Source organism: Hippopotamus amphibius, chromosome 13 (genome assembly GCF_030028045.1).
Source record: "Hippopotamus amphibius kiboko isolate mHipAmp2 chromosome 13, mHipAmp2.hap2, whole genome shotgun sequence".
In the NCBI taxonomy this organism is placed as follows: Eukaryota; Metazoa; Chordata; class Mammalia; order Artiodactyla; family Hippopotamidae; genus Hippopotamus; species Hippopotamus amphibius.
The window spans coordinates 42,329,195-42,356,009 of NC_080198.1; the positions used below are offsets into that span (position 1 = coordinate 42,329,195).

A 26,815-nucleotide genomic window follows, 5' to 3' on the forward strand; every position below is an offset into this window, starting at 1 on the left:
AATGTATGCAACTAACACTCACACATACAGCCAGACAGAGCTGTGTGTGACTCTTGGAGTCATTACTTACAAGCTGCATGACATTAGGCAAGTTACCTAACCTCTCTTATGATCATTTTTCCCATCTGCAAACTTGACAAGGCAAGATCTACTTCATTTGGTTACGTTGATGACTAAAGATGTTCCTACTTGCAAAGCACTTTGTAAGTAGTGCTTGGCTCCACAGGTGTTAGCCATGACCATTACCACTTGTTCAGGGGTCAGTGTGGTAGCAAACTTGGCCCTTTGTGGACCCCAAGAACCCCCAAAGTAATTGGAAATGACTCTGAGTGGAGACAGTGGTCACAGAGTTCATGTCCTTTACGCTGGGGATGGTGACACCCTGCCCTTGGCTGTCACCCAGACAAAGGCATGTAAAATATGACAGCTGATAACAGCAGCTGCTGGAACACAAGAGCAGTGACAGCTGTAGGGGAAGGAGGCTAGGGAAGAGCTCAGACTCAAAGCACAGCTGTCTGAGGCCACTTAGTGGCCTGGCCAGCAGCGCTCTGTGTCCCCGGGTCCCACAGGAACCCCTGCCTTCCTCCATTGTGGAGACATGCATGCCCTGAGTTGTTGAGAAGAGGTTAATGAGGGTGGATTTATCAGCCTAAGGTGGAAAGGAACTGTGTGAAGCATTTAAAAATATATATATTACCCAAAAATATGCTTTAAGTTCTTTGGTGCCAAAGGAATAAGTGTCATTTCCCGATGACATCCCTTGTCGGGAGAAGCTGGGTGAATGAGTCACATAATGATCAGGGCTCTTTAGGCTGCTGGTGAAGATGAGACGAGCCTTGCTTTTGGACAACATCCTGTTCTTAGGGGAATCGTATTAGCATCTCCTGCACAGAGCCTGGGTTGAGCGGAGAAAACGGGGCAGCTGTACAAAAGAAAATTTCAAGCACCTCCAAGTGGCCTGGGGCTCAGGCACTGCCCCCGCTCCCTGCTTGCCTGGGGAATTCTGACCCTTTCTTCCAGGCCCTGCTTAAATGCCACATCCTCCAGAAAGCTTGGCATGGCCTGTGCTTCCTTACGTGAAGGGCTCTTACGCCTGGCTTGCCTGGGGCTCTTCAAGGCTGTGCCAACCCTGAGGTTAGAAAACCTCTTTAACAAAATTTCCCTACTGCCCCTGGTCATTCCAGCCCTAAAGCCCCTCCCTGCTTCCTGTGGCTGTCCCATGGGAGAACTCTCACCTGCTCTTGGGGGATCACTTCCTGCTGGGTGCTCTGAGCATCCTCCTCACCGTCATCCTCCAAGTCATCCAGGTCAGACTCGCCCTCGGCAATGGGCACAGAGACCCATATGTTAGGATTGGTGATGAAGTCACTGTGGTCATCCCTGGGTCCTCTGGGAGCCAGGAGACCTCCGGGGCTCCCCTCAGCTGTGTCAGCAGCAATGTGGTTCTCAGCTTTGGAGGTGGAGAGTGGGAGTTTCACCACCAGCTGGGACTCTGCCTTGGGCCAGGGGAGCAAGCAGGGCCGGTTGAGGAAGCTGCGAAGGGCCTTCTTGGTGCGCTGGCCGAACACCTGGATCCTCGCTAGGGCCACCTGCAAGTTGTTCACCTCCCCGTCATCCTCTGGGGCTGTGAGGTTGTCAGTGCTGAAGGAGTTCAGCAGCAGGGCGATGAACAGGTTAAGCACCTGGAGAGAAGGCGTGGAAAGGAAGATCACTCAGTCGATGAGCTGAGCCCCTCCATGGCCCACCAGGTTAGCAGTTGGGTGGCAGGACAGCCACACCAGGACCTCTCCTTGCCCACCTAAGATGCTTTCCTTCTTGGGGGAATGGACAGCAACTGAGAGGAGCCTGGGGGAGGCACCAGGCAACCTGCTTCACGTAGACAAGGCTCGGAAGCACATCCTCCACCATAGAGGAGGGTCACCACTGCTGAGCAAAGGGACATTCAGCAACAAAAAGAGAAGCAGGCACGGGCCTGCCCCAGGACCACCCTCATCAGCCATAGCCTGGGTTCTATTGCTCATTCTGGAATCCTGGGCACATCTCCTCGCTGCTTCCAAGTTCATGTCCTCCTCCTATAAGCAGGGAGCAGGGACCCCCTACCTTTCAGAGTGGTTGTGAAGAGGAATTGGCACGAGGATGTAAAAGTGCTCAGAGAGGCAAACTTCCTGCCTCAGGGTCAGGGGCCCCTGTGACTCTGCAGGGATGAGGAGCTCAGCCTGGAAAAAAGGAGTTCCGTCCAGCCACCGCCCTGGGAGAGCAGGCAGAAGGCACCTCTGGCTCAGGGACCCTGGTGGGAAAGACTTGAGAGAGACTGGATTTGTTTTTTTCATCCCCTCTCTTGGTTTCGCTTTCTCTTATCTATAAAACTCTTAAGGGAAAAGAATTCAAGTTGGTTGATTTCCAGGGCAATAAGAAAGGGCCTCCTGGAAGACATGGAAGCAACCCAAGCGCCCATCAATAGACGACTGGCTTAAGAAGATGTTTTATATAAAATGGAATATTAGCCGTAAAAAAGAATGAAATACGGCCATTTGCAGCAACATGGATGACCTACAGAATATAATGCTTAGTGAAATGTCAGAGAAAGAAAATTACTATATGATATCACTTATATGTAGAATCTAAAAAATAATACAAACGAATTTATATACAAAACAGAAACAGACTCACAGACATAGAAAACAAACTTGTGATTACCAAGGGGGAAAGGTGGGGGGCGGGGGGGACGGATAAATTAGGAGTATGGGATTAATAGATACAAACTACTATACATAAGATAGATAAGCAACAAGGATTTACAGTATAGCACAGGTAATTATACTCAATATCTTGTAATCACCTATAACGGAAAAAAACCAAATTGCTATGCTGTACACCTGAAACTAACACAATATTGTAAATCAACTACACTTCAATAAAAAAAAAGAAAAGGGCTTCATAGAAATCATACCCTCCCCAGCCCTGGCCAGGGCTGGGAGAACAAGGCCACCTAGAACTTGAGGGAGTGGAGACAAGCTGAGGGCAAGGAGCCAGGCTGGGACAGAGAGGGGGTGCTGTGGCCAGTTGGGAGAAAGGCCTCCAGAGGGGCTCCCCCCAAACATGGATTTTCTTCTTGTCATCAAGACGCTGGATGTTGTCCATGACCCAGCTCCTCTCCTTCCTCTTGTCCCATTGTGCCTGCCCTCCTGCTCCTAGCTAGAACCCGCGTAATTCTACTCCCCTCTCTAACCCCCACAGAAATATCGTCTGAGACCCCTTAGAGTGGGGAAAGGAAGTTTTTCTTCAAAAACTCACAGCTACCATTTATTGACTTCCTGCCATGGCCCAGACACTGCACTAGGCAATTTGCGTATGTCGTTCCTGTAATTTAATTCTCCCAGTAAGCCCATGAGTAAGCACTATTTTCTTGATTTTAAGGAAATGAAAGCTTGGGAGATTGTCTCTTGTGCTGGGTCACCCAGTTTCCTAGAGGTGGAGCTGGGATTCTACACCAGGTCGTTCCTGCTCTGTCACGTGGGCTTATCCTAGCTGCCTCCCGATGGACAGTTCTTACGATGTGTCCCACACGACTTTGAAAAGTTTGAAGGCTTTTCAGTCAGGGAGGTACAATGTGGGCAGGACGTGTGCCATGGCAACGCTTTCTAGGGGAACACTGCCCACGCACTCACCACCAGGTTACCCAGCACCATCACCGTCAAGAAAAGGATGAGGCAGACAGACTTCTGGCCGACTTCCATGCAGGCCCACATGTTCTCAATCCACTCTCCGCAGAGGATCCGGAAGACGATGAGGAAGGAGTGGAAGAAGTCGTGCATGTGCCAGCGCGGCCACTCTTCGTTGGGCGCCGAGATGCTGAGCCGTTTGTCACGATAGCTTTCCCCGAGGAGCTGCTTGCCGACCAGCGCGAAGATGAAGACAATGATGGCCAGGATGACGGTGAGGTTGCCCAGCGCCCCCACAGAGTTCCCGATGATCTTGATGAGCGTGTTTAAGGTCGGCCAGGACTTGGCCAGCTTGAAGACCCGCAGCTGCGGAGAAACAGAGATCGTGTCAGGTCCTGGCAGCTGCTTCCATCACCTTTCATCTCAAATCTTGGCCAGAAACCAAAGGTCTGGGAAAAGCACGAGGCAGCTCATTCCATTAACATGGGTTGATCCTGGGAAGCTGCTTTCAGAGACCTTTCTTCCTGTGTCACCGGTGACTCAAAAATATGACCAACCCTCTGCAGTCCCTATGTACTAATGTGCTTCATTGACTGTGGCAAAGTCAGGGGTCTCACACAGGGGTGGTAGTCTTGTGGCATGTGCTCTGTTCTGTAGCCGCAAGCCTCCTGAATATAGATCTATTCTGTGGGGTGGAGTAGGGTATGATGGAGCTCATAAATGTGTGAGAAGAGCCCACCTCTGACCTGAAGAGAGGCTAGCCTCCTGCAGGTAGGGCACGACCCGCTGCATTTGAGAGGTACTGACTAACCCTCACCTTAGGGCATTTCTCATCCTAAGGCTGTGAACAACATCTTTTACCGCCCCCCCCAACTCTGAAATGGCAAGTATCTGTGATTTCACGAACTTAGGATTCATATGTTTATTCAACTGACCAACCAATCTACCTACTTTGTTGAACACCAGCCATGCACGTACATGGCACTATACTAGCTTGTGAGGTATGTAGAGAGAGGTATACGGGCTCCTGTCCTCATGGAACTAGTGGTTTAGTTGCAGAGATAAGGCAAAGACCCAGAAAGACTTCACTGTAAACCCAAATGTGCTAAGTCCCACAAGAGAACAAAAGCACCATGCATAAAGATGTCTAAACATTTAAAAATACATTTGTGTGGTTCTCTAATTTGTTAGAAAGAAACATGTGAGCTCAGCTGTCCCGTGGTATTTATGGAGCACTTACTAAGAGCCAGGCTCTGGCCAAGGTGCTGGGATGCTGGGCTGGACAGAGTAGCAGCAGTTTTATCACCCCACACAGCAATAAGTCCCAAGGGAGAGGGTTTAATCCTCTTATCCACACCTATTTTCCTATGTGATGGGGGGGTGGGTCTGTGTTCACCTTGGATCTAATCTGGAACTTACTTTAATGAGGATGCTTTACTTTTGGAATAGAATGCAAGGTAATTGTAATATCTGTCCTCTACTAAGGAGGTCACCACTTGGTGATGAAATAGGCCTTGAACTTGTGAAGTGTATCAGAAGACAGAGTTATATGGTAGACTATATTGGGTTCCCCTTTCCATCAAAAAGTTACTAAAAATGCTAGATAATAAAATCTTAAGCACATTGATGATCTGTCAATAAAGTAATTCTTTAGCCAAAAATTAAATAACCATGGGAATTCAGAGATACAAACAGATTGCTGAAATCAACTTTTCTCTGAAGACATTTGCAAAACTGAGTGAATCTGATTATAAGTTTTAATGGTCTCACGGGGCATAGCAAGCAGGGGACACATCCCAGGGCTGCATAAGGTAGACGGTATAACAGGAATTTCTCCCACCATTACGGCAAGATCCCATAAGAAATCTCTCTCAAGACAAGGGAAAACTGAACTGCAAATTTTAGATAAAACTCAGAGAGGATACTGCCAGAAGGCACTCACTGAAAGAAATTCTAAATGATGTACTTCAGGCAGAAAGAAAGTCATCCCAGAAGGAATGTACTATATGCAAGAATGGATAAAGAACAAGGAAGTGCTAAGTATGAGAGTGAATCTTAACAAACACTGAGTGGACACAACAGTAAAGTCTCACAGGGTAGGGCAGAGACCAGCTATATGGTCACCATTCACTTTTACTCCTCTCAGACACAAAGGAAGACTGTTTTTCAGCTTTACTTGCAAATACTTGAGGTCATATTATTGGGTTCCGGCTGATGGTATTGAGATGGAGACAGAAGTAATGTATACTACTTTCAGGCAGAACCATAAAACATCATGCATTTTCTCTTCCCCTCCCATGGCCACCATGGAGGCCACCCACGGAAGATGGTGACATCACGCCATCCTGAGTCGCCGAGTCACTACTTGGAGCAGACAAACCGGAGAGCTTCCCAACCAGCACTGAATATGCTGTAAACATAAACCTCTACTATGTTAACTCACAGATTTAGAGATTGTCATTGCAACTAGTTGTACTTCTCTTGAGTAATGTAGAAATTGGTACATTGCAGAGAGCCATTTCAACAACATCAGATGTGTGGCACTGGCTTAGTGGTCACGTGGTAGACAACAAGGAAATTGACAGAAGAAGGCTTGGGAAGTGTTAAATCTGTGTTGCAGGGGCAAAATGATTGCCTGCAACAATTCTGGGGCAGATGATGAGCTAGCAGCCCTAGGTGAAGGGTCTGTAAAACAGAACCTTAGTATCATGTGCCGGTTGTAATTGGTTACATTTGTCAAGATGGTACAAGAAAGAGATGAGCTCAGGGAATATTTGGCTGATTGATAAGAAATAAAAGGAAACAGAATCCAGAAGTTTAATGTGTAACTGAGTCACTTTGCTCTACAGCAGAAATTAACACAACATTGCAAATCAACTCTACTTTAATATAATAAAATAAAGAATCCAGAAGTTTAGAGTCTTGAAGGTTGAGGAAAGTACACTGCTTTAGATCTCAGAGTAAGCAAAGGAGGAAAATGGAACAAAGGAAAACAAACAGTCCAAAATAAACCAAGAAAAGAGAGAACAAAAATGCTAGAACAGAGGAAGCTAATAGAAACCCCAGAATATAATGATAGACACATCCAAATATATCAGTATTCACAATAAAATAAGTGGACTAAATGCTTTGGTTAGAAGACAAAGAGTAGGTTGTCAGAACTGAATAAGAATCCAAAATTTGACTGCATAGTATTTACAACAGACATGTAAAAATCTCAAAGATACACAAAGGCTGGAAGTAAAAGGATGAGTAAAGATATATCAGGCAAATTCTAAACTAAAAGAAAGCAGAGCTGTTTAATTACTATCAGGCAAGAGATTTTTAAGGAAAAAGCATTTCTAGGGATAAAGAAGGTCAATTCTTACTGATAAAAGTTTCACTCTACTGGGAAGGTATAATAACTTAAAATATGTATGCATTTAATAACATAGCCTCAAGATAGAACCCTGAGGAGAAACAGACCATGCCATAATCATAGTGAAAGATATTTTTGTACACTACTGTCTCAGTAATTGCTAAAACAAGCAGACAAAAATAAACAGGGATATAGAATATCCGGACCACACAATGCACTTTCTCTACCCAACGGATATGTATATGCAGAGTGTTGCACCCTACAATTGCAGAAGACACATTCTTTTCCAGTGTGTAAGGAACATTTTCACTGTACTGAGCCAAAGGCAGGTTATCAATACATTTCAAAGCATTAAAATCATACAGTGTATGTTTTCTGAGTATAATACAATTAAGCTAGAACTCAATGGCATAAAGAGAATTAGAAATACCACATACGTTTCAAAATTAAGAACCATGCTTCTAATTAACCTCAAAGAATAAATCAAATTTGAAATTAGGAAATATTTAGAACCAAACAATAAGGAAAACTCTACACATTAAAGCAGTTCGTAGAAGGAAATTGACATGTTTAATGAATATATTGGAAAAGAAAATAGGTTGAAAATTCCATCTTAAGAAGTTAGTAAAGAATAAAATATGTACAATGGAGGCTGCAGTTAAGATAAGATGCAGGATTAATTGAAATAGAAAACATCAATGAAGTAGAGGGGATCAACAAGCTAAAAGCTGGTCCTTTGAAAAGACTAATAAAATTGATGATCTTTGGCAAGACTAATAAAAATAGATAAGAGAAAGCACAAATCACTATTTTTAAAGAAAGAAAAAGATAAAATAAGTACAGGCAATATGGAGCATGAAGTGGTAACAGCATAGCATATAGAACTTTATGTCAATAAACTTAAAAATTTAGATAAGGAAAATTTTTTAGAAAAATATAACTTACCAAAACCATTTGAGAAATTGAAAATCTGACTAGTTTCACGGCCATTAAGAAAATTAAATCAGTAATGAAAAATCTTGACTTCCAGATGGCTTAATTAGTGAATTCTACCAAACTTATAAGAAATAATAATTCCAATCTTACCCAAAGACTGGGTGTAGAAGAAGAGGAATACCCCTTACCTCTTTTTATGGATATTAGCATAACCTTGATGCCTAGATACTAAAACCTAGCAAGGACAATGCAAGTAAGGAAAATTACAGGCCAAATACTACCCATTAAAATGGATGCAAAAATTTTTTAAAAATTATTAGCAAACTGAATCTTCCAATGTATTAAAAAATGTATCACGGTTAAGTTGGGTTTATCCCAGGAATGCAAAGTTGATTTAACATTAGAAAATCAATTCGTATAATTCACCACTTTAACAGATTAGAGAAAATCATGTGATTGTCTTAATTATGCAGAACAATTGTCTGATAAAATTAAATATCCATTCATCATTAATATCCTTAACAAAAGAGAACTTCCTAAACTGATAAAGGGGTTTTTTAAAAAAAATTTTTTAGAGACCTGCCACAAATATCAGACTTGCTGAAATACTGAAAGCATTTTCTTTGAGATCAGGAAAATAGCAAAAATGTCTGCTATTAACACATCTTTTCAACAGTGTACTGGATGTCCTAACCAGCACAGCAATGTAATAAAAAGAACCAAATGGTATAAGCATTAGAAAAGAAGAAACAAAACTCATCATTTGCATATGATATGGTTCTGTTAACAAATGTAAAAGATTCCATAGTAAAATCCTGAGAATTAATAAGAGAACTATCTGGATCCAAAAATATTAAATAGCAAAATGCTAGCAAAACAAAACAAAAACAAAACCCAAACCCCAGAAAAGAACATTTAAAAAGAGATATCATTTGAAACAGCATAATGAACTAGGGAATATCTAGGAATAAATCTAACAAAAGATATACAGGAAGTTCCTTATGGAGAAATTATAAAACTATTGAAAGACTGAAATAAATGGATTTGTGTGCCATTTTTATGGCTCAGAAGACTCCATAACTTGAAGATTACATTTCTTCCTAAACTGATCTATAAATTATTGCAGTCCCAATAGAAAAAAAAACCCTACAATTTTCTGTATGTGTGGGTGTGTAACTTGGCAAATTGATTCTAAAATGAAGTGCAGAGGCCATAATATTCTTGAAAAAATAAAACAAGGTGGGTAACTTGCCATACGGAGACAGGCATCAAGGGGACATCTCTTTTGTTAAGAATAGCAGAACCCATCCTGTAGAGGGCGTCCCTGAGCTGAGTTGGGAGAAGAGCTAGGACGGGAGGCGAGTAGCAGGCAGTTTTTGAGGTGGATGAGACATTGGGGCTGTGATTTGGGGACCCAGGGAATCAGAGGATGACCTCCTCAGGACCAGAGAAGCTGGGACTCTGGAGTCAGGCAGCCTGGCTTTGACATGCAGGTCTGAGGCTCACTCAGCCGCAGGGAGACTTTGGGCCATCATTTAATCACTCTGACTCAGTTTTCCTCATCTATCTGTGGGGAGAGTAAAGCAACTCTCTCAGGGTGATGTCCGCATAAAATGAGATGTGTTATGACAAGGGTTTAGCTCCTGTGCTTCACGCATTGTCAGAGCTCAAGAAACAGTAGTTGCTATGATTATCATTTACTGCTATTTCATAAGAGAACAAGAGGATGCTGGGAAGTCCCCTCTTGGTGCAGATGAGGGGACCCAGGCCTGGAGAGGTGAAGGCATGCCCCCAATTTGAGTAAGTGCAAAGCACCAAGTCTCCAGCTCTCAGGAGCCATGACCTGCCTCCTCCCACAGGGACCAAAGAAGAAGATGGAACTGGCTGGTGGGGTCCCCAAAGAACAGAGTGTCTTTCCAGCAGGCGCCTCCCTGGATGTCGGGGTGGGGGTTCCCCAAGTCGGCAAGAGAGCACATTACCAGGCGGAAGGTCCGCAGCACCGTCAAGCTCCCCTTCCTGGCCGTGCCCAGCTCTATCAGGCTCACCGTGACGATGATGCAGTCAAAGATGTTCCACTTCTTCTGGAAGTAATAGAAGGGGTCGAAGGCTATGATTTTGAAGACCATTTCAGCAGTAAAAAACACGGTAAAGACCTGCAGACAGAAACAGGGATCTATCTCAGCAGGGTCTGTGGGATTGGCGGGGCGGGGGGGCAGTGACAAATAGGGCAGGGGGGAAATGTCTTGTTTATCAAGTGGCAAGTCCCTTTACCTCGTTTTAATCCAGTTTCTGTATTATCTGTGGGCTCCTGAAGGATTAGGGATGGGAACCCTCAGTGTGGCAGCATAGAGAAATCTCTGAACAGGGAACACACATTAGTGTTTCCATGCTTCGGTGTTTCCGTTTGAATGGTGTTGGACATGGAGTAAGTGGGTAATCATTAGGATAATAATTATTATATAATTGCATAAATGAGAACTCAACCTGGTTTAGTAGTTTAAAAGCAGGGGCAACACAGACCCAGAATAAAAACGCCAACTCAACCATTCCTAGCTTATATAAGCTTGGACAAGGAGTGCATCCTCTCTACCTCAATTTCTTTATCTGTATAATGGGCTTTGAGTGAGATAATGCATATGCAGTTCTTAGCAAAGGTCCTGGCAGATAGTACCTCATTAATCAATAATAGCTATTAGCAAGAACAATAATAATACATTCTCTCTAAGATTCTTTCAGCTCTGAGTATCTTTAATGGTCTTAAACAGGACAGAAATCTGACACTGAGAGATGTCAGGGCCAGACTCAGATCACACAACAGTCAGCAGTGAAGGCGGACAGGTAAGGGAAAAACCAAAGACCAGAGTCAGGTATTTTTCTCTCATTTGCTCTCATCAGAGCTTCTTGCCAGCCTGGGAAACAGAAGCGGTTGCCTTCCTTTTACAGAGAAGGAAATGAATGAGAATTTGAGGGACTTGCCTAGTGCCACAAGACTGCAGTTGTGAGGAGGTGCATCTACTGAGTGCCTTTCATAAGCAAGCCAGTGTTGCGGGGGAGGGTGTGAGGTCCTGTGCCCTCAGGACACCTGGGTCACCTCTGGCTCCACCTTCACCACCTGTGCTACCTTGGCCAAGATACTTAACCTCTCTGAGTCTTAATGCTCTTTTTTGGGCTGTGAGGGTGGTGTTAACCTGGTAGCACTGTTGTGATGCTGAGATAACACTTACAAAGCACCTGACTCATCATAAGCACCACACAGTGCCTGCCTTTCTTTTAAAAAAATGGCACTGGTCTCTGTCACAGCAGTAAAGGCCTTTGGTCTTTCTTGCCTCAACTTCTCTAACTGTAAAATTAGGTGTGGGCTCAGAGGTCTCTTCCATACGACCCTTTGGGGTCTATGATGACTTCTTGGCAATAAGCTCTCCCTTCTCTTTCCATTTCCCCTTTTCATATCAACTTTAAATAGAATGTGTCCTCTTAGCCCAGGTGTTGCTGAAACCTAAGTCATGCTGACTCCACAATGTCTCAGAACCTACTGGCATCATTTTCATACCCCTGGATTCTGGGAAAGGAGGAGATTCCTAGAGAAGAGTAGTCACATTTCCTCTGGGACCCCCTCCTTCTACCGAAGTCTGCAGCCTACAAGGAGTTAGAAGAGCTGTATGGTCCTGGTGGACCTAGTAAGCTATCTGCAGTGGAGTGAACACTGGTGTGGACATGGAGGCAGGACCCTGACCTTCCAGGCTTCTGCTTTTCTTGTGTGCATGTATACACACACACACACACACACACACACACACACACTAGCAGGTCCTGTGAAAGGGTTTAGCAGCCAGGAGTTGAGAGGTATGAGCTTCGCAGTCAGTTGGCCTGGGTTCAAATCTTAATGCTGCCACTTGCTCACCTCTAGGACTTTGGGCAAATCAGTTAACCTCCTGTGCCTCCATTTTTCCATCTGTGAAAGGGCATAATAATAGTACCTACCATATTGGATTTTTGTGAAAATATGAGATAACCCATGAGAAGCATCTGAGGCCATGTGTGGTCTTGAGTAGGTGGTCAAATAAAGTTGGCTATTGTTACTGTTCCTGTGGGGGCACAGGCTGAGGACAGTTCTCCTCTGAGTCTGATACTTTACTCAGCATGTAGGGAAATCCAGTATGGATTTTATCTTGTTAAAAGAAAATAATACTAAAAAGGTTGGAGGAAAATTTAAAGGAAAGTCCTGTCTGAACCAGATTTTTAGAAAGTTCTGACTCCCTGACGTCTTTGTGACAACAGCAACCATGGTCCCATGTTCCTTCCCTCTCGTTATCTTCCCCTCCCTCCCCCACCCTTTCTGCTCTTAAATGACAGCATTTGAAAACCCACTGCCACTGTGTTTTGCAGTCACAAAAGCAGTAAAATTGGAAGGAAATTTGCAAGTCCATAGGTTGTCTTTACATGGGAAATGGCATTGATCATCATTTCAAGGTAGAGGCAGCTGCAATCCTGAGAATTCAGGTGGCTGTCCAAAGTTCTGTAAAGGGGGAGCTGGCTGCTCCTAGGTCAGGACTCTCTCGGTCCACTTTCCTGTGCTCATTCATCCCAAAGCAATTCCCAGCCGCTCAGCCTGCTCCTCCAGGCTTGACTTCCTACACTCGGTATCTACACATCTCCCACACTGCTCTCAGCCAGCTAGATCAACACTGCAATGAATGAGGGCATGCTGCCACCCCATCCAGAGCCCCCCAGCCCTGACGGCACGGGCAGTGGCTGCCAGGGCACTCACAATGTTGCCAATCTGGAGCATGGCTTCGAAGGTGGGGCTCATGCCGTAGTGCTCCATAGCCATGAAGATGGTATTCACCACGATGCACAGGGTGATGGTGAGCTCTGCAAAAGGGTCCATCACAATCTCTAAGAGAAGCGTCTTGAGCTTCACCCATGTGGGGCAGCAATCCCAGATCAGATACTTCTGTGCCAAGCTGATCAAGCAGGGTGGGCACCTCTGTTTAGACTCCTCGAGTTCTGCATCACAGGTATGGTCAATGAGAGCTGTCAGCCAGACATGGACCCAGACCCCCACCCCATGGCCATCCCCTAGACCTTGTCATTACTAATAACTACCACCACCCATCTCCACTTCAGCACTCACCCTCTTCCTTCTTTTCGAGCCCCTGTAATTTAGCAAGTGCAACCCAACCTCGGTCCCCATTCAGTCCTCCAAACCATGGACCATACACTTGTTAACTACCCATTGCATAGGTCATGTCTTTGCTTCTCAACTTACCCAGCTTAGATTTCATGTCCACCCCTCTTTATAATCCCTTGAAGACACCTCACTTCTTGCCCTCTCCCCACTCCATCGTACTTGCCTGGCAAAACCCCAACTCTGGATGAACCCAATGCTCAGACAAATCTGTACCTGTGCCCAACCAACTGAACCTGGTTGGAAAAAATCCACAACCACGTTGACTAGTCCCAGCGTGTCACTGCCCAGAAATCCTGCCGTATTACTCCATTTCAGTCCTTCAATCTTCCAGAGCAACGTTTCCACCTCCCCTCTCCTCCAACCTCTCCCTCCTCCTCCTCTCTAATCCTCACTCACTGCTGATGAGTAATTATTACACAGTCATCCATGAGGAAAAATAACAACAACGCTGTTGTTACTGCAATAGGTACACATTTCTCAAAACACAAACTCAGGTATGCAAGAAATGTAGCTTAAGGGTTTTTTCTCCCATAACTGAATTCAGTTTATACTTCAAGTCTCCAACCAGGGGACTTTATTTTTGGTTAATTCAACGTCTGTTACTACTTTATTATCTGAAGTTGTGTCTGAGTTCTGGTGGAGCTCAAGGCTGGCGGAGGGTTGAGCTGGTCCTAAGTCATTGCCAAGTGTATTTCACTTGAGTCATCAATGCTTCCATCTGGTCGCTGGTGGGAGAGCCTTGGAGATGGCTGTTCCCTCTTTGCCTCTCACTCATCTCCTTCTGCAGCCTTCAGCGGGAGCAAGGTGAGCATCCAGATACTCTCTTGTCATGCTGGGGTCACAGGGCACCCTCTGAGGCTGCCTCAGGCCTTCTCTACCCAGGTACATTACCAGCCCATTCTACCCTACGGTTTCTGTATCATGCAGGCAAGAGGGTCTCTCTCTGAGACTTGCCACCTCTGGCTTCGCCTAGAGAGTAAGGCACAGTTTGCCACTGTTTCCAAATCCCTCAAACATTTTTGTTGCTGTTGTCTGTTGCCCACTATGCCCTCCCCTGTGGTTAGAATTCAGCCCAGGGCTGGGAGGAGAGCACTCAGGGCACCTTCTCAGGGATACACCAACATCCAAGCTCCCGTCTCTCTCCTCCAGCGCAGGACATTTTAAATTTGTCCAGAGGAGATGAATAACTGGATATGACTAAGGCCATGTTTTCCATACCCTGAAGCAAAAGAAAGCCTGGATAAAAAGGCAGATCTTACACTCAGGGTGGCAAGGATGTAGCCATGCTCTTTGGAACTGGAGAGCCAGGTGGCCATTCTCTTTCTCTACCCCTTGGCTTGGTGTAAGCAGTTAGACTTTGGATCCATCCCTGGGGAGACTGAGTGGATTCCCACCTGATTGATGGAACCCTGAACTGACAAGGATTTAGTTAAACTGAATGATTAATTTACTTAAATTGCCTTCTAACGTTCAGCATGAGCTGGAGACAGAAATTAGGTTATAACCGTAAAAGTTACAGCCGTGAAACACGTTGGAACAATTTTTCCATGTTTGAAAATTAAAGACTGCTAAATTTCTTGCATACCTGAGTGGTAGCTTGAAATTGTGCAGTGTCTGCTGGATCACTTTTTAAAATCTAGTTTTGTGAATACATATGAAGCAGTTTTAATTTGAACAAGAAATGAATTACAACATTTCTTCATTTGATTCTGTTGTTTTTGAAAATTGATCCACATTTTAAAAACCACATTGATAAAGGGTAATGGGAACAAGGGCGTAAAAAAGAGGAGTATTTACGATCCCAGGACACAGAGATGGGTGCCCTTTGACACAGGTTTGGGGCATCCCATCTTCTGCTCATATGGGGACTCATCATGGCACAGTGAACAGAAGTTCCAATGAGCAATACTTACCCTCGAGGACGGAGGTCATGATACTGACAACACTCATTGCCCTTTGGGCTCGGAAAGGTTCGTTCAAGCAGTCTGCTGTCAAGTAAGTCTTCTGTCCTGCATCAAATGCCTGCTGGGACACAAACAGAGTCAGGACACTCCCCCAAACCAAAGTCTTCAGTAGCAAAAACTGATCACTCAGCCTCTTATTGGCCTGTCTCCGGTGGTTGCAAGCTGCCCAGTGAAGCTACGATCCTCTGCAGTCGTGCTTAGAGTAAAGGGGCTGCTCCATGAATCTGGGGTAAAAGCTCAGATGTAAGGAACATGACACGGAGCTGAGGTGCAACCACAGCCTGGGTTCATAGCTAACAGATGACCTGGGCTCACCTGAGGCTTTGCAGACTCCTGCCCTAAGACAGGTACCTGGGTACCAGGGTGAGGATGGGGCTGCCTCAAGGGTCTCTGGGGTTTCTATCAAAGGGTGGTGGGAGTTGCAGGGGCATCGGGCCAGGCAGTCATTATTGGACTTCTGCCAGGTTGCGCGTATGACATTTACACAGAATTCCTACTCCACGATAGGCTTCCTTGACCTCCCTCCTAAGCGGCCCATTTCTCTCCCCAACATATGACCTATTCCAATTCAACAAGGTCTGTCTCTTTCTGAGGGAATATTTGTGTGTCTTGATTGTCCAGGTCTTAGTTTTTGACTCAATCCTTTTGACTCTTCCCTCTCTGAGCCTTTCATGGGAAGTTCTGTCTGGGTTCTGTGCTAGGCCTCTAACTCTAGACACACACATACCCAGGATGGTGGGAGTCCTAGGCCCACTGTAGCTGACTCAACACTGCACAAACCATTCAGAATCCAAATTCAATAAGCATTTATTAAGTCCTTGCTATAGATGAAGCTCATAGGTATATAGTACATATAAAAAAGTTTAGAAAGTTCTCAACCATGAGGACTCAACAAAAGGTTCTAGCATCTACTGCTGTCATTGATCAGATGTGTATATAAATGAAGGCACTTTGTGATTCCATTAACCCTTCAGCCATTTAGAAACCTTTATATAAGGGGAGACATGGAGGTTTGAAGAATTTAAGGGACTTGAGGAGGTGACTCACTTGGTAAATGGCATAGCTGTGACTGAAGTTCAGGTCCATGTGACATGGAAGGGCTTAAAGAGTTAATCTTGCACTAGCCAGATAATTTCACTATAGTGAATCAAGGCTGGAATATCCAGAAAAGTGCTAATCCTCAGCGCAATAACAAGGTTTCTTGAATGAGGCATTTTCTAGCGTGGCCCCCTCTAAGATGGCCCCACAGCCAGGCTTCGACTTGAGGACTCTGGGTTGGTGATTCTCTGTTGACCCTTTGAGAACTGCCCTCCACCATCTCTGTCCTGCTCTGTACCCGGGAAGGCTGACCTGGGCAAATGCACCACCTTCACCCTCTGATTCTGGTCAGGTTTGGCCAGAGGGAGGCACAGACAGGAGATCAGAGGCTGGGAAGAGAGAGGAATTGGCTGTCTGCCAGCTGGCTTCTTCCCTGCTGGGCTGTGGCTGGACCACCTACTATCAGGCAGCTTCTCCATAAAGGGGCAGGTCTTGCTGGGCTCTTGTCCTATCCATCACGCCTTCAGCCTAGGCTTCTTACAGCTTCCCACTGTGGCTAGTTTCTTGGTGCCTCACTGCCCCTTCCTAGCTCCTGAGCCCAGCACATACCTCTGTAAATACTTCCATAAACTCTCTCCACTTGCCCACTGCAGTGGTTCATCTGTTTCTTTCAGGGACCCTGAATCCCATGCAACCAGTCAGAGACGAAGCTAAGGTAACTCTGTAAGACTTATCTAGGTCACTAGAGCCATATAATGGGCAGCTTGCAAGTCTGTTCACAAACCACTCTGTGTCTTGGGCTGGCCAGAGAGCAAAAAAATAAACCAAACAAACAAACCAACAAAGCAAACAAACACCAGAAGCATCATTACTGAAGCTGGAGGGAGAGCTTAAATTAAATCACAGCTCCAATCCAGTGAGGAGTCCCTGATTTGCCATTACACTCTGTGATTATTCTATTAAGAGCGCTGACCAGTTAGTCACTGTTGCTTAATTTGTGCATTTTGGCAAACTGTTGCTTCTCCAAGTAAAGCCAGGGATACTTTGCTTCTCCTGAGATCTGTTCAGGGCACCTCCCAGAATTTCTGAGTCTTAATTATCAAGCCCAGGGCAGTTTGCACAGAATTACAGGCAAAAAGAGAAGAATCTTTTTTTTTTTTTTTTTCATATCCACCCAGGGAGCAAACAGGCCTATCTCTAAAGCAGTGATAGTGAGTAGGGACAGAGAAACTCTTGGGAAAAAAAAAAATGAGATCAGTTGGAAAATAGTCTGTATCACTGTCCTGAAGAGTAAACCAGAAAACCTGTTTGATCTCAGGGAAACCCAATCTCTCTCTCTGGGTCTCACTTGCCCCTGTCTGTAAAATGGGGGTAGATGGGACATGTTGGGTAGGTGATGTCTAAGGGATCCTTTCATGGGTGACACTCAGGGCATCTTGGCCTGAGGCCTCTAGCTGGAGAGCAGCCCTGGACAGTCTGGAGCATTCACAGACTCACCGAGACTTCCATGGCTCCAGAGGCAAGCTCACCAGCAGGCAATGTGGGGGGGCCATCTTCTCCACGCCTTGAGCCAGGTTTGGGGGTTTGAGGCAGTGGACTCTTAGGGAGGGGGCCTTGCTGGCCTGCACCCCTACCCAGCAACAGAGAGCCTCGATGGCTTTCACGGTCTCCAGGAAAGACTCCATCATCTGTGACCCCATCGGGGAATGAGATGTCTTGGCGGGGGGCCTGGAAATGGAACACACTGCCATGGCTAGCCCGGCGTTTCCCAGAGGGGAGGCCTAGGAAAGACTGGGCATTGCCCCAAAAACCAGGCTGGAAGGTTATCCTGCAGGCAAATCTGAAAATCAACAATCCCCCCCCTTCCCCCCATCCCCCTCACTCCCACCTCCCTGCCCTCAGCCTCATGACCTTCCCGTGGAAAATTAAAGACACAGACCTATGGGGTATTCTAGGTATACATGGGGAGAGAACAGAGGAAAAGAATATTCTTGACACAGGCTGGGAAAAGGCCAAAATCAAAAAGAGATTGCAGGGTGCTCAAGATCAGCAAATAGGCCATCATGGCCAAGGACATGTCAGAGGACAACCAGATGGGTCACTTGTATGCCAACCTTTGGCCATGGGGCTGGACAAAGGTATCTTAAGTTCCCTGCTTCGATGCCAAGTTGTGACCTCAGGAGACAGTTATGTACACCAGTACAGGAACAAGCTTGGTAAAGGGTTGTCGAACAAACAAGTGCTCTTTATTTTCTGAAAATTAGGTTCAACAATTCATTAGATGCAGCCTATATGGGTGTGAGAGTTTGTTTTGCAAAGGAGGAGACAAGAGCTTTGTAATATAATGAGCTTCCAGGATCCCTTGAGGCAAACGTTGAGCAGTCAACAATGGAGAGATTGAAGGGAGAGTTGCAGCCTAATTTCCTGGAAGAATAGTGCCATTCCTCCAAATCAATAAACATTTCCCATCAAAATCTTCCTCCAAGGGAACTGTGTGGCAAACCGTTGCCAGAGGAAAGGAGCTAATTCATAGGCCCAGGGCCCCTGGAGAGTTAGTGTGCTAGGTTTGCTAGTTCCCACAACCATGAACCTGACCAGACAAGTCATCAATTCTGTCCTCAGCTCATAGAAAGCGTCTCTGAAATCTAAGCATTGTCTTTCTATCAAACTCTGATCATAACGCTGAATTTTCCCCCCCCTTCCTTAATTCCTTTTATTTACTAAATTAGTAAAGTTGGGATACTCTGTCAGTTAAAGCCCTCCTGACCTATCCCTCTCTCCCACAGACCTGAAATTTGCTTTCGTGATAATTTGGAGCCCAATCCTGTTCAGCAACCACCATTGTAAATCGGTATTAAAAACATAGCACTCTTTGCTTAGAATATACATCCAAGGACTATGAACTCATAAAAATCCATAATTCTTCCCACTTTTGAAGCAAAGGAATAGAACTGACAAATTCTTATTAAAGACGGGACTACTGAGTTATCTGCTCTTGGGCACTAAGCAAAGCAGGAAACTAAAAGGAGAATTTTGCTCCCATATTTGACAAGCAGTGCCTCCTTGGCCACCAACTAATATTTCAGAATTAACCTATTTGACAAATGGTGGATAATGACCTCTGAATCTAAGCATTAGACTTGCCTTAAAATGCATCATCCAAGCAGACCAACTGGTTTCCTGTGTGTTCCCTGAAAGCCCTGCTGTGTGTCTCTGCTAAGTGCTGCCCCCAACCTCTCTCATTACTGCTGGTCAGAAAATGGCTTTTTATTAAAACTTCCTATGGTCTGTTTACTACAATAACATATCTGGGAAAGAAGGAAGGGGATGCCTTATCAAATGGACTCCAGTCAATCAGTAGCCTTAAGGAAATACCCAAACAATGCCTCCTTGTCTTTGCACGAACAAAATCTTATTTCTGCTTGGAAAATATTCCTCCCCAAACCCTCTCAGTCCTCAATTACTGGAGGCCCCCCCCACTCACTATTTACTATTCACTTCAATTATCCCCTCCTCCATGAAACATTTTCTGATACACCCTCTCCCTCATAAGAGTAGATATTTCCTCTTCTATTCCCCAAACACCATCTATGTGTCCCTAATATAGTACTGAACACACATCGGCCTCCTCCACCCAAAAGGAAGTCCTTGGGAAATGGACCGTGTTTTAGCCAACCATTTATACCAAGCACCTAGTGTTGTTGAATTAGCAAAACACAGTTCCTCTTATTCCCTTGGAAGGTAAACCTAGCTGGAAAGACAACCACACACACACACACACACCAGATAATTATTGGATATCCAGACACTAATCTATGTGGGGCTGACTGAATGGAGAAATGAAAGCCCAATTCAGAGTGTCACTGACATGTCTGCGAAAGCCATGATTCATCCTGTTCTATGGTCGTCAGAGCCCCAGTCAAATCCCCTTCGAAACAGCTTCTGAACTGTGCCCTGTCCATATCAGGTACCGCTCAAAAGAGGCAGAGCAAGGAAAGGAAGGGCACAGACTTGATAAATGCTGAAGTGTAGGTGTCACCGAGGCCAGTGTGCATAAGAGTGTGTCTGTGTGTGTCCATGCACACATAAGTCTGGGGGCTGTAGAGATCCTATAGTAGACATCCTTCAGAGGAGCACAAGGCAAAGAGATTGGGAGGGAAATGAGCATCAGAAGCCCTGAAAACTAGCCACGTTGATCTCCTTTCCCAGACTGTTAGTGTGGGATCTACTCCACCACAAAGGGGTTATTATCCCTCAGGCCTGTGGAAAGGGGATATTTGGGAAACACAGGGAGAGGGAGCTGGTAGGAGGAAACTTGGCGGGTACAGGGCATCTCTGAGGAGGAGGTAGCGGGTTATGATGGCAGGCAGAATTGCTACAGGGTCTGAAGTGAAGTACTGAAGTTATCCCCAGGCTGGACTGCTATCACAGAGACAGGTGCTGGGATCTCCTGTGCCAACAGTAGGTGAGAATTTGAGCTGCAGAGGCTGCGGCATGAGGTCAGAAAGAAGCTTGTAAATGATTTCAGCACCATGAACAAGGACCCCGCTCTTGCTCCAGAATTGCAGATCAGAGGGTCAGAAGGAAGCTGACCCTTGATGTCCACAGGTCCACAGATGCCTCAGGTCAGCATGTTCAAGGTCACCACCTGCCCTACAAACTAGGGTTCTTCCTCTAGTGCTCCTGCCTTAGAGTCACCACCTACCTAACTGCCCAATCTGGAAACCTGGGAGGCATTTTGGACTTTTCCCTTCTTTTTCAACATTCCACAGTCCCAATCTTGTTGATTCCCTCGAGCCTCCATAAAAGTCTTTATAATCCACCCTTATCCCCATCCGTAATGCCCCTGTCCTAGTTTAGGCCACCATCAGTGGGGGTGGGGGTGGGGGCAGGGCCTGGAGTACCAAAACATCCTCCTAGTCTCTGTGCCTCCAGCTCTCTCTCTGCTACAAACCTCTTCCCACTTCAGCATATTGCCCATGGCAGCTGGAAATGTAGGTCATCTTTTAGGCACAAACCTGAGCCCCTTACCAATCTGTGCTGGTTGTAAGACTCAGATTGGGGTGACTTGTTGTCGTCTGTGGAGCCCTCTGACACCCTTGGCTTCATTATGTGCCTTCTCTCACTGGCATTTTTGAAGGCCAAAGGGGAGCCATTGTAGGAGTGGAGAGAGACTGTGTCAACCCCCAGGGCGGCCAGAACCTAAAAGGAGAGAACAACAGCTGTAGCCAACAGTATCTGGATGAGCTTAGCATAAATGTGTGTCCCCCAGACACAGGGTGTCACAGAGGTGAGGGCGTCTAAACCAGAGGCGATCAGGATTAGGACCTGGGTGATGGCTGGATTGAGACATGGCAGGAAGAGCCACCTCTGTGTCGCCTCCCTCATTCACATCCTATAGTAAACTCTGTTGATGCCCTGTCCACATCTCTTTTACCAAGTCAGTACACTCATCTCCAGCTGCTTGAACGTTAGCTACTAATGGGTTACAGCTGCAGGATTCTGCAGAAAATTTTCTTGGACTATACATTTGGCTGGAGCAAGTATGGAGGTACAAAGGGCCAGCCCTCTTGCCTCCAGGTAGGGCTAACTCCGTGTAACAAGTCATGCCCTGGAGCTCCCCACGGGATCAGGCTGAAGGTAGTCTCTAGCTGAGGCTACTTCCTTGTTTAATTCTTGCCATGTCCCATCCTTCTTCCTTCAGTCTCCTCCTAAGAGCACCCCTCAGTGGTTCCCTTGCACATGCTCTGTATTCATTTTTTTTGAGAAACTCTAACCTAAGATGGCCCCTGAGATAAGATGAATCTTCCTATGTTTCCCTAAAATGACAGCCTTACTCTAAGAAGCTGGTCCAGATGTCTGCCCAACAACATACAACCTGCAACAGACTTCACAAGGATCCACCCATAACCGACCTCCTGCTCCGTCCGGAGCCTCTTGAGGGCCTCCTGGAACGTCTTCTCCTTGGCTTCAATTTCTTCAATGGTTGCCCGGTTCTGCTCCTCATATGCCATGGTGACCACAGCCAAGATCAAATTGACCAGGTAGAAAGACCCCAGGAAGATAACAATCACAAAAAAAACCATATAGAATTTCCCAGAAGCCCTCAGGGTCTGCAGATTCAAGAGAAAGAAGAGAGACCTGTACCTAGAGAACATGGGCCCCTGACGTGGTCAGGGTCTTCCAGGAAAAATGTAGCCATGCCACCAATCCCCCAGCCTCCACCCGCGTCTGTATGGGGACATGCAGAGCAATACCTGCTGGTAGAGCCGTTCCCAGGAATCCTGTGTCATGAGGCGGAACAGTGAGAGGAAAGCCCAAGCGAAGGAATCAAAACTGGTGTAGTTAAAATCTGGGTTGTCAGATGTTTTAAGGCAGAAATAACCTGCAGGGCAGTGGCTGTAGCAAGAACAGAGAAGGCTGTCAACTGCACAGCCTCGGGCTTATTGGGGGCAAGACAGTCCAGGGCTGCGGGAAGGCCTGAGGGTTTGAAGTCAAACATTGGAGTTCAAGGCCTCGCCTTCCTCTTATTAGCTAAGTGACCTTGGACATTCAGTCTATAGGTCTCAGTTTCTCTTGCCCATTAAATGGGGATGACAATGTTAGGGAACCATTGACCGAAACCACCCACCCTGGCCAGGCACGAAAATAACTGCTTACATGAGATGGTCATGCAAGAGGTCCCAGTAAGGAACACAGAATCGATAGGCTGAGGCCAAAACCAACTGGAAGAACTCGGGAGGGGCCAAAAGGAGGGAGGAGATGCCAGCTCAAAACAGTCCTGCAAACCTCCCAGAAACCTTTGTGCTGGAAACCATCTTGACTGAGGATGCGCGCCACCAGGAAGGGCCTTGAGTTGGACCAAATAGGGGCACGTATAAAATGACTGGCCGGAGACAACCTGGAAAGCTAACCCCGCCTCCATAAACCCTGAGACTGCGAGCCATGAGACAGAGCAGTTCTCCTGCGTTCCTTACCCTGCTGCTCTCTACTCAAGCACCCGTTTACAAAAAAAAAAAAAAAAAAAAGTCTTTTATTTTGTCAGTAAGCGTGTGTCTCTTCGGACAATTCATTTCTGAGTGTTAGACGAGAGCCCACTTTCAGGCCCTAGAAGGGGATGCCCCCACCCCCACCCCGGTAACATAATACCTTCACTTCAGAATTTCATGCAGAGGGAAATGGCCTGCAGGAGACTAGCTGGCCCAGACATGACCCCATAAGATGGTAAGCTTTTCGCAAATTCACTCGAGGGAGGGAGAGCCAGTAAAACCTGAGCCAGTTGGCATCACCTGCAGAGTGGTCTTTCAAAGGAGGACTCACATTAGCCAAGTTCACTGACCAATTATGTACAACAATCAAAACACCACTTTCCAATAACTGAGCAGGTACTGTGTGCCTCTCTCTCTCCTAAGTGCTTTATAAATGCTACAATTTAATCATTTCAATAATCCTTTTTTTTTTAAAGCAGATGTGGGAAGCTGGGATTCAAAGAGAAGAAGTCGGTTGTCTAAAACCACACAGATGCCAATGGATTTATTGAAAAGGAGAAATATAACTGTCAAGTAGCTTATGAAGACTGACTTATGAAGGAAGGCCAAATGGAAGATGATTGCCTGATGAGTACTGGGATGGGGAGGGCTGCACTGCCCTCTCTCCCATAACAAGGGGCTCAGTTGATGTCGGGAAGCATCTCTAAGCTCAAGGCACATGAGTGCTCGCCTCCACCCCAGTGGGATGACCTGGCTGAGGAGACAGTAATGCCTTTTTGTAGTTCAGGGTTCTGCTTTAGGATTCCTCCACCAACACCAGCCTCTGGGGGGGTTTCTTATTCCAGACATCCGTGGAAACACACACCTGAGAACCCATACAACTGATTAGGGCCTGACAACTTGATTATAACCAATCCCAGTTCTATCTCCAACCTTGGTTGGAGATTTGCAAGTTCCCGGACTCTGTAGACCCGTATATAAAGACAGTCTTTTGGTTTTGCTCTTCCAAGGAGCTAGTTTGCTAGTTACCACTGAGGGCAGCCTATTTCTGTGTCTTCTGTAGAACCCCGGTATAGCTGCTACACATCAGCAGCTAACTGTTCAGAGAATTAAATGAGGCCACGGCGCAAAGGCTCTTGCAAGGTGCCTTCAGAACAGTAAATATTGTACGTAAAATGCAGAATTTACATTCTTGGTGTTTTTAACCTGAAGCTACCAAAAAGATGGACTAGAATAATACATGTGAAAGAATGCTGAAAATCATCAAGTATTTCCTGGTACTTGTTCACCACCTCGAGACCCCGACTTTCTCCCTGCAGTGCCACTGGTCAGGCTTTTGCTCAGGGCTCTGGCTTCTCTGTGGCTCAGCACAGAACCCAGGTTTGGTGTTCACAGCATGCCCGTCAGGGCTGACTCTGCCCATCATCTAAGCTGGCCTCTACTTGACATCCCAGCCCTCTCCACTGCTTCCCCATCTGGCCAGGACCTACCCAGCAGAATAGCTGGTCTCTCTCAGAGTTGGAGGGGGCCTCCATGGATGGAGCCCACAGCTTTACCACAGTCAGTGCGTGAGCTACTGTGGAACTATCCTCATGAGAAATGCCATTATCCAGACAGGAAAAGGACACTGACTGATCCTCGGTTTTAATTTAAGTCAAAGGCAAATGAAAACTGGCATCAGGACAACCCTCTTCCTGAGCTCAAGAACCAATGCCAAGTGCATTTATGAAGAGGCCAAAAGGCCTGTGTTGCTCAAATCCTTCTGTTATTCCCACCCCCCAGCTCTAGCTGAGATTGTTTTCCTAGGGAGCTGATGAAGGCAGAACTCCATACAGGTCTCACCCTGCTCCACTTATGCAATATAGGACTGTTAACCACTCAGGGAGGGGGATGTGTGGGCTCAGGGTTCCAGACCCCCCGTGCCATGGAGATGGGAGACATGAGCCTTTCTCTTCTGTTGCCTGATCTCTTTCTGCTCGCATCTGCTCCTGTAGTCAAATCAGCAAGCAGACCTGAGGAATCAGCTGCTCTTTTGCTTTGCCTCACATTCTATTCTGCCACCTGAAATCGTACCATCCAAACCATCTCTCATTCATCCAGCCTGAAGACATCCTGTTTGCCCTTCAATCTCACCTCTATCACCACCTCTAGGAAACCTCCCCCAACATCCTCCCTGCCTCACAGCATCACCTTGCTGTGTTTCCCCAGCCCAGGGAACCTCTAGGACAGCACTGGTTCTCCACAGCATAGCATCATTATGTATATGCATCAGAGCTCACAAGCTGGCAGATTCCTGGCTGAATTTGCATTGCTGAAATATTTTGTTTGGCCCACAACATGTAGACATTTTTGGAATTGGTAGCCAATGTTTATAGTTAAGAGAGTTTACATAAAAATTGAAATTTCCTGTCTCTCTTTTAAAAACTTGGAAGATCTGGAAGCAGTGGACCCACATTTCCACATGACAATTAAAAGCTGAACTGGAGGGCTTCCTAGGTGGCGCAATGGTTAAGAATCCACCTGCCAATGCAGGGGACATGTGTTCAAGGCCTGCTCTGGGAAGATTCCACATGCCACAGAGCAACGAAGCCCATGCGCCACAACTATTGAGCCTGTGCTTTAGAGCCCGTGAGCCACAACTACTGAGCCCATGTGCCACAGCTACGGAAGCCCACATGCCTAAAGCCTGTGCTCTGCAACAAGAGAAGCCACGGCAATAAGAAGCCCGTGCACCACAATGAAGAGTACCCCCCACTTACCACAACTAAAGAAAGCTCGTGCACAGCAAAAAAAAGACCCAACACAGCCAATAAAATAAATAAATAAATAAATTTATTTAAAAAAAAAAGTTCAAATGGAAAGTGACCACCCCTTTAGATGGGGCATGAACGCTCCTGGTCATGATTCCCATCCAGCCTACTCCTCACATTTGTTGTTATGTGTCTGGCCTCTGTAAGAATTTGAGATTGCAAAGTCTGATGCATGTGTCTCTTCCTCTGTTATGTGAGGATAATGAAACCCATGTGATGGAGTTGTGATAATTAAATGTAGAGCATGTGACACAAAACATATTTAATAAATATTAGTTCCTTTCTGGGACAGATTGTTTGCAAAAATGACCACAATTATTCCCCTCCGTGTCTCCACACCCCTTTCAATATGATGTTGCAGGTTCTCCCATCAAGAGGTGAGTCTGTTCCCCCAACCCTTGGATCTGGACCAGCCTGTGCCTTGCTTTAGTCAATAGGATGTAGTAGAAGTGACACTACACCAGTTCTAAGCCTAGGCCTCAAGAGACCTTGCACACTTCCATTCTTTCTCTTGGAATCTTGCCTCCACCAGGAGAATAAGCCTGGGCTAGTCTGCTGTGGGGTGAGAGACCACATGGAGCAGAGACAAGACACCCCAGCTGAGGTCATCCTTCATCAGCCAGCTCCCTGCTAATCTGTCCACTGTCTGCAGGTGCATGAATGAGCCCAGTCAACGTCAGAAGAACACCAGGCTGATCGCAGCCCAAGGTGCAGATGTGTAGAATACTGAGCTAAATAAATGGCTGGTGTTTTAAGTCACAAAATCTTGGGATTGTCTGTTTCACAGCAAGAACTAACTCATACACTGCCTCCCCATGTTATGCAGAGGCCATGACTTAATTTCTACATCTACCTCAGGACTTGCAA

At 46.0% G+C, this 26,815-nt stretch overlaps 1 protein-coding gene across 1 annotated transcript in view; it reads right to left on the reverse strand.

Annotated features, from left to right (window-relative positions):
- The window catches only part of SCN10A (sodium voltage-gated channel alpha subunit 10), a 72,727-nt gene that overhangs the window by 23,276 nt on the left and 22,636 nt on the right, over window positions 1-26,815 (reverse strand). The window contains exons 8-16 of the mRNA XM_057704608.1: window positions 22,407-22,548; window positions 22,065-22,262; window positions 21,181-21,351; window positions 17,647-17,940; window positions 15,061-15,169; window positions 12,725-12,963; window positions 9,936-10,109; window positions 3,669-4,028; window positions 1,236-1,682 (exon numbers count right to left, since the gene is read on the reverse strand). Of these exons, the coding sequence (XP_057560591.1) occupies window positions 1,236-1,682; window positions 3,669-4,028; window positions 9,936-10,109; window positions 12,725-12,963; window positions 15,061-15,169; window positions 17,647-17,940; window positions 21,181-21,351; window positions 22,065-22,262; window positions 22,407-22,548 (2,134 nt within the window). The remainder of the gene's footprint in view (window positions 1-1,235; window positions 1,683-3,668; window positions 4,029-9,935; window positions 10,110-12,724; window positions 12,964-15,060; window positions 15,170-17,646; window positions 17,941-21,180; window positions 21,352-22,064; window positions 22,263-22,406; window positions 22,549-26,815) is intronic.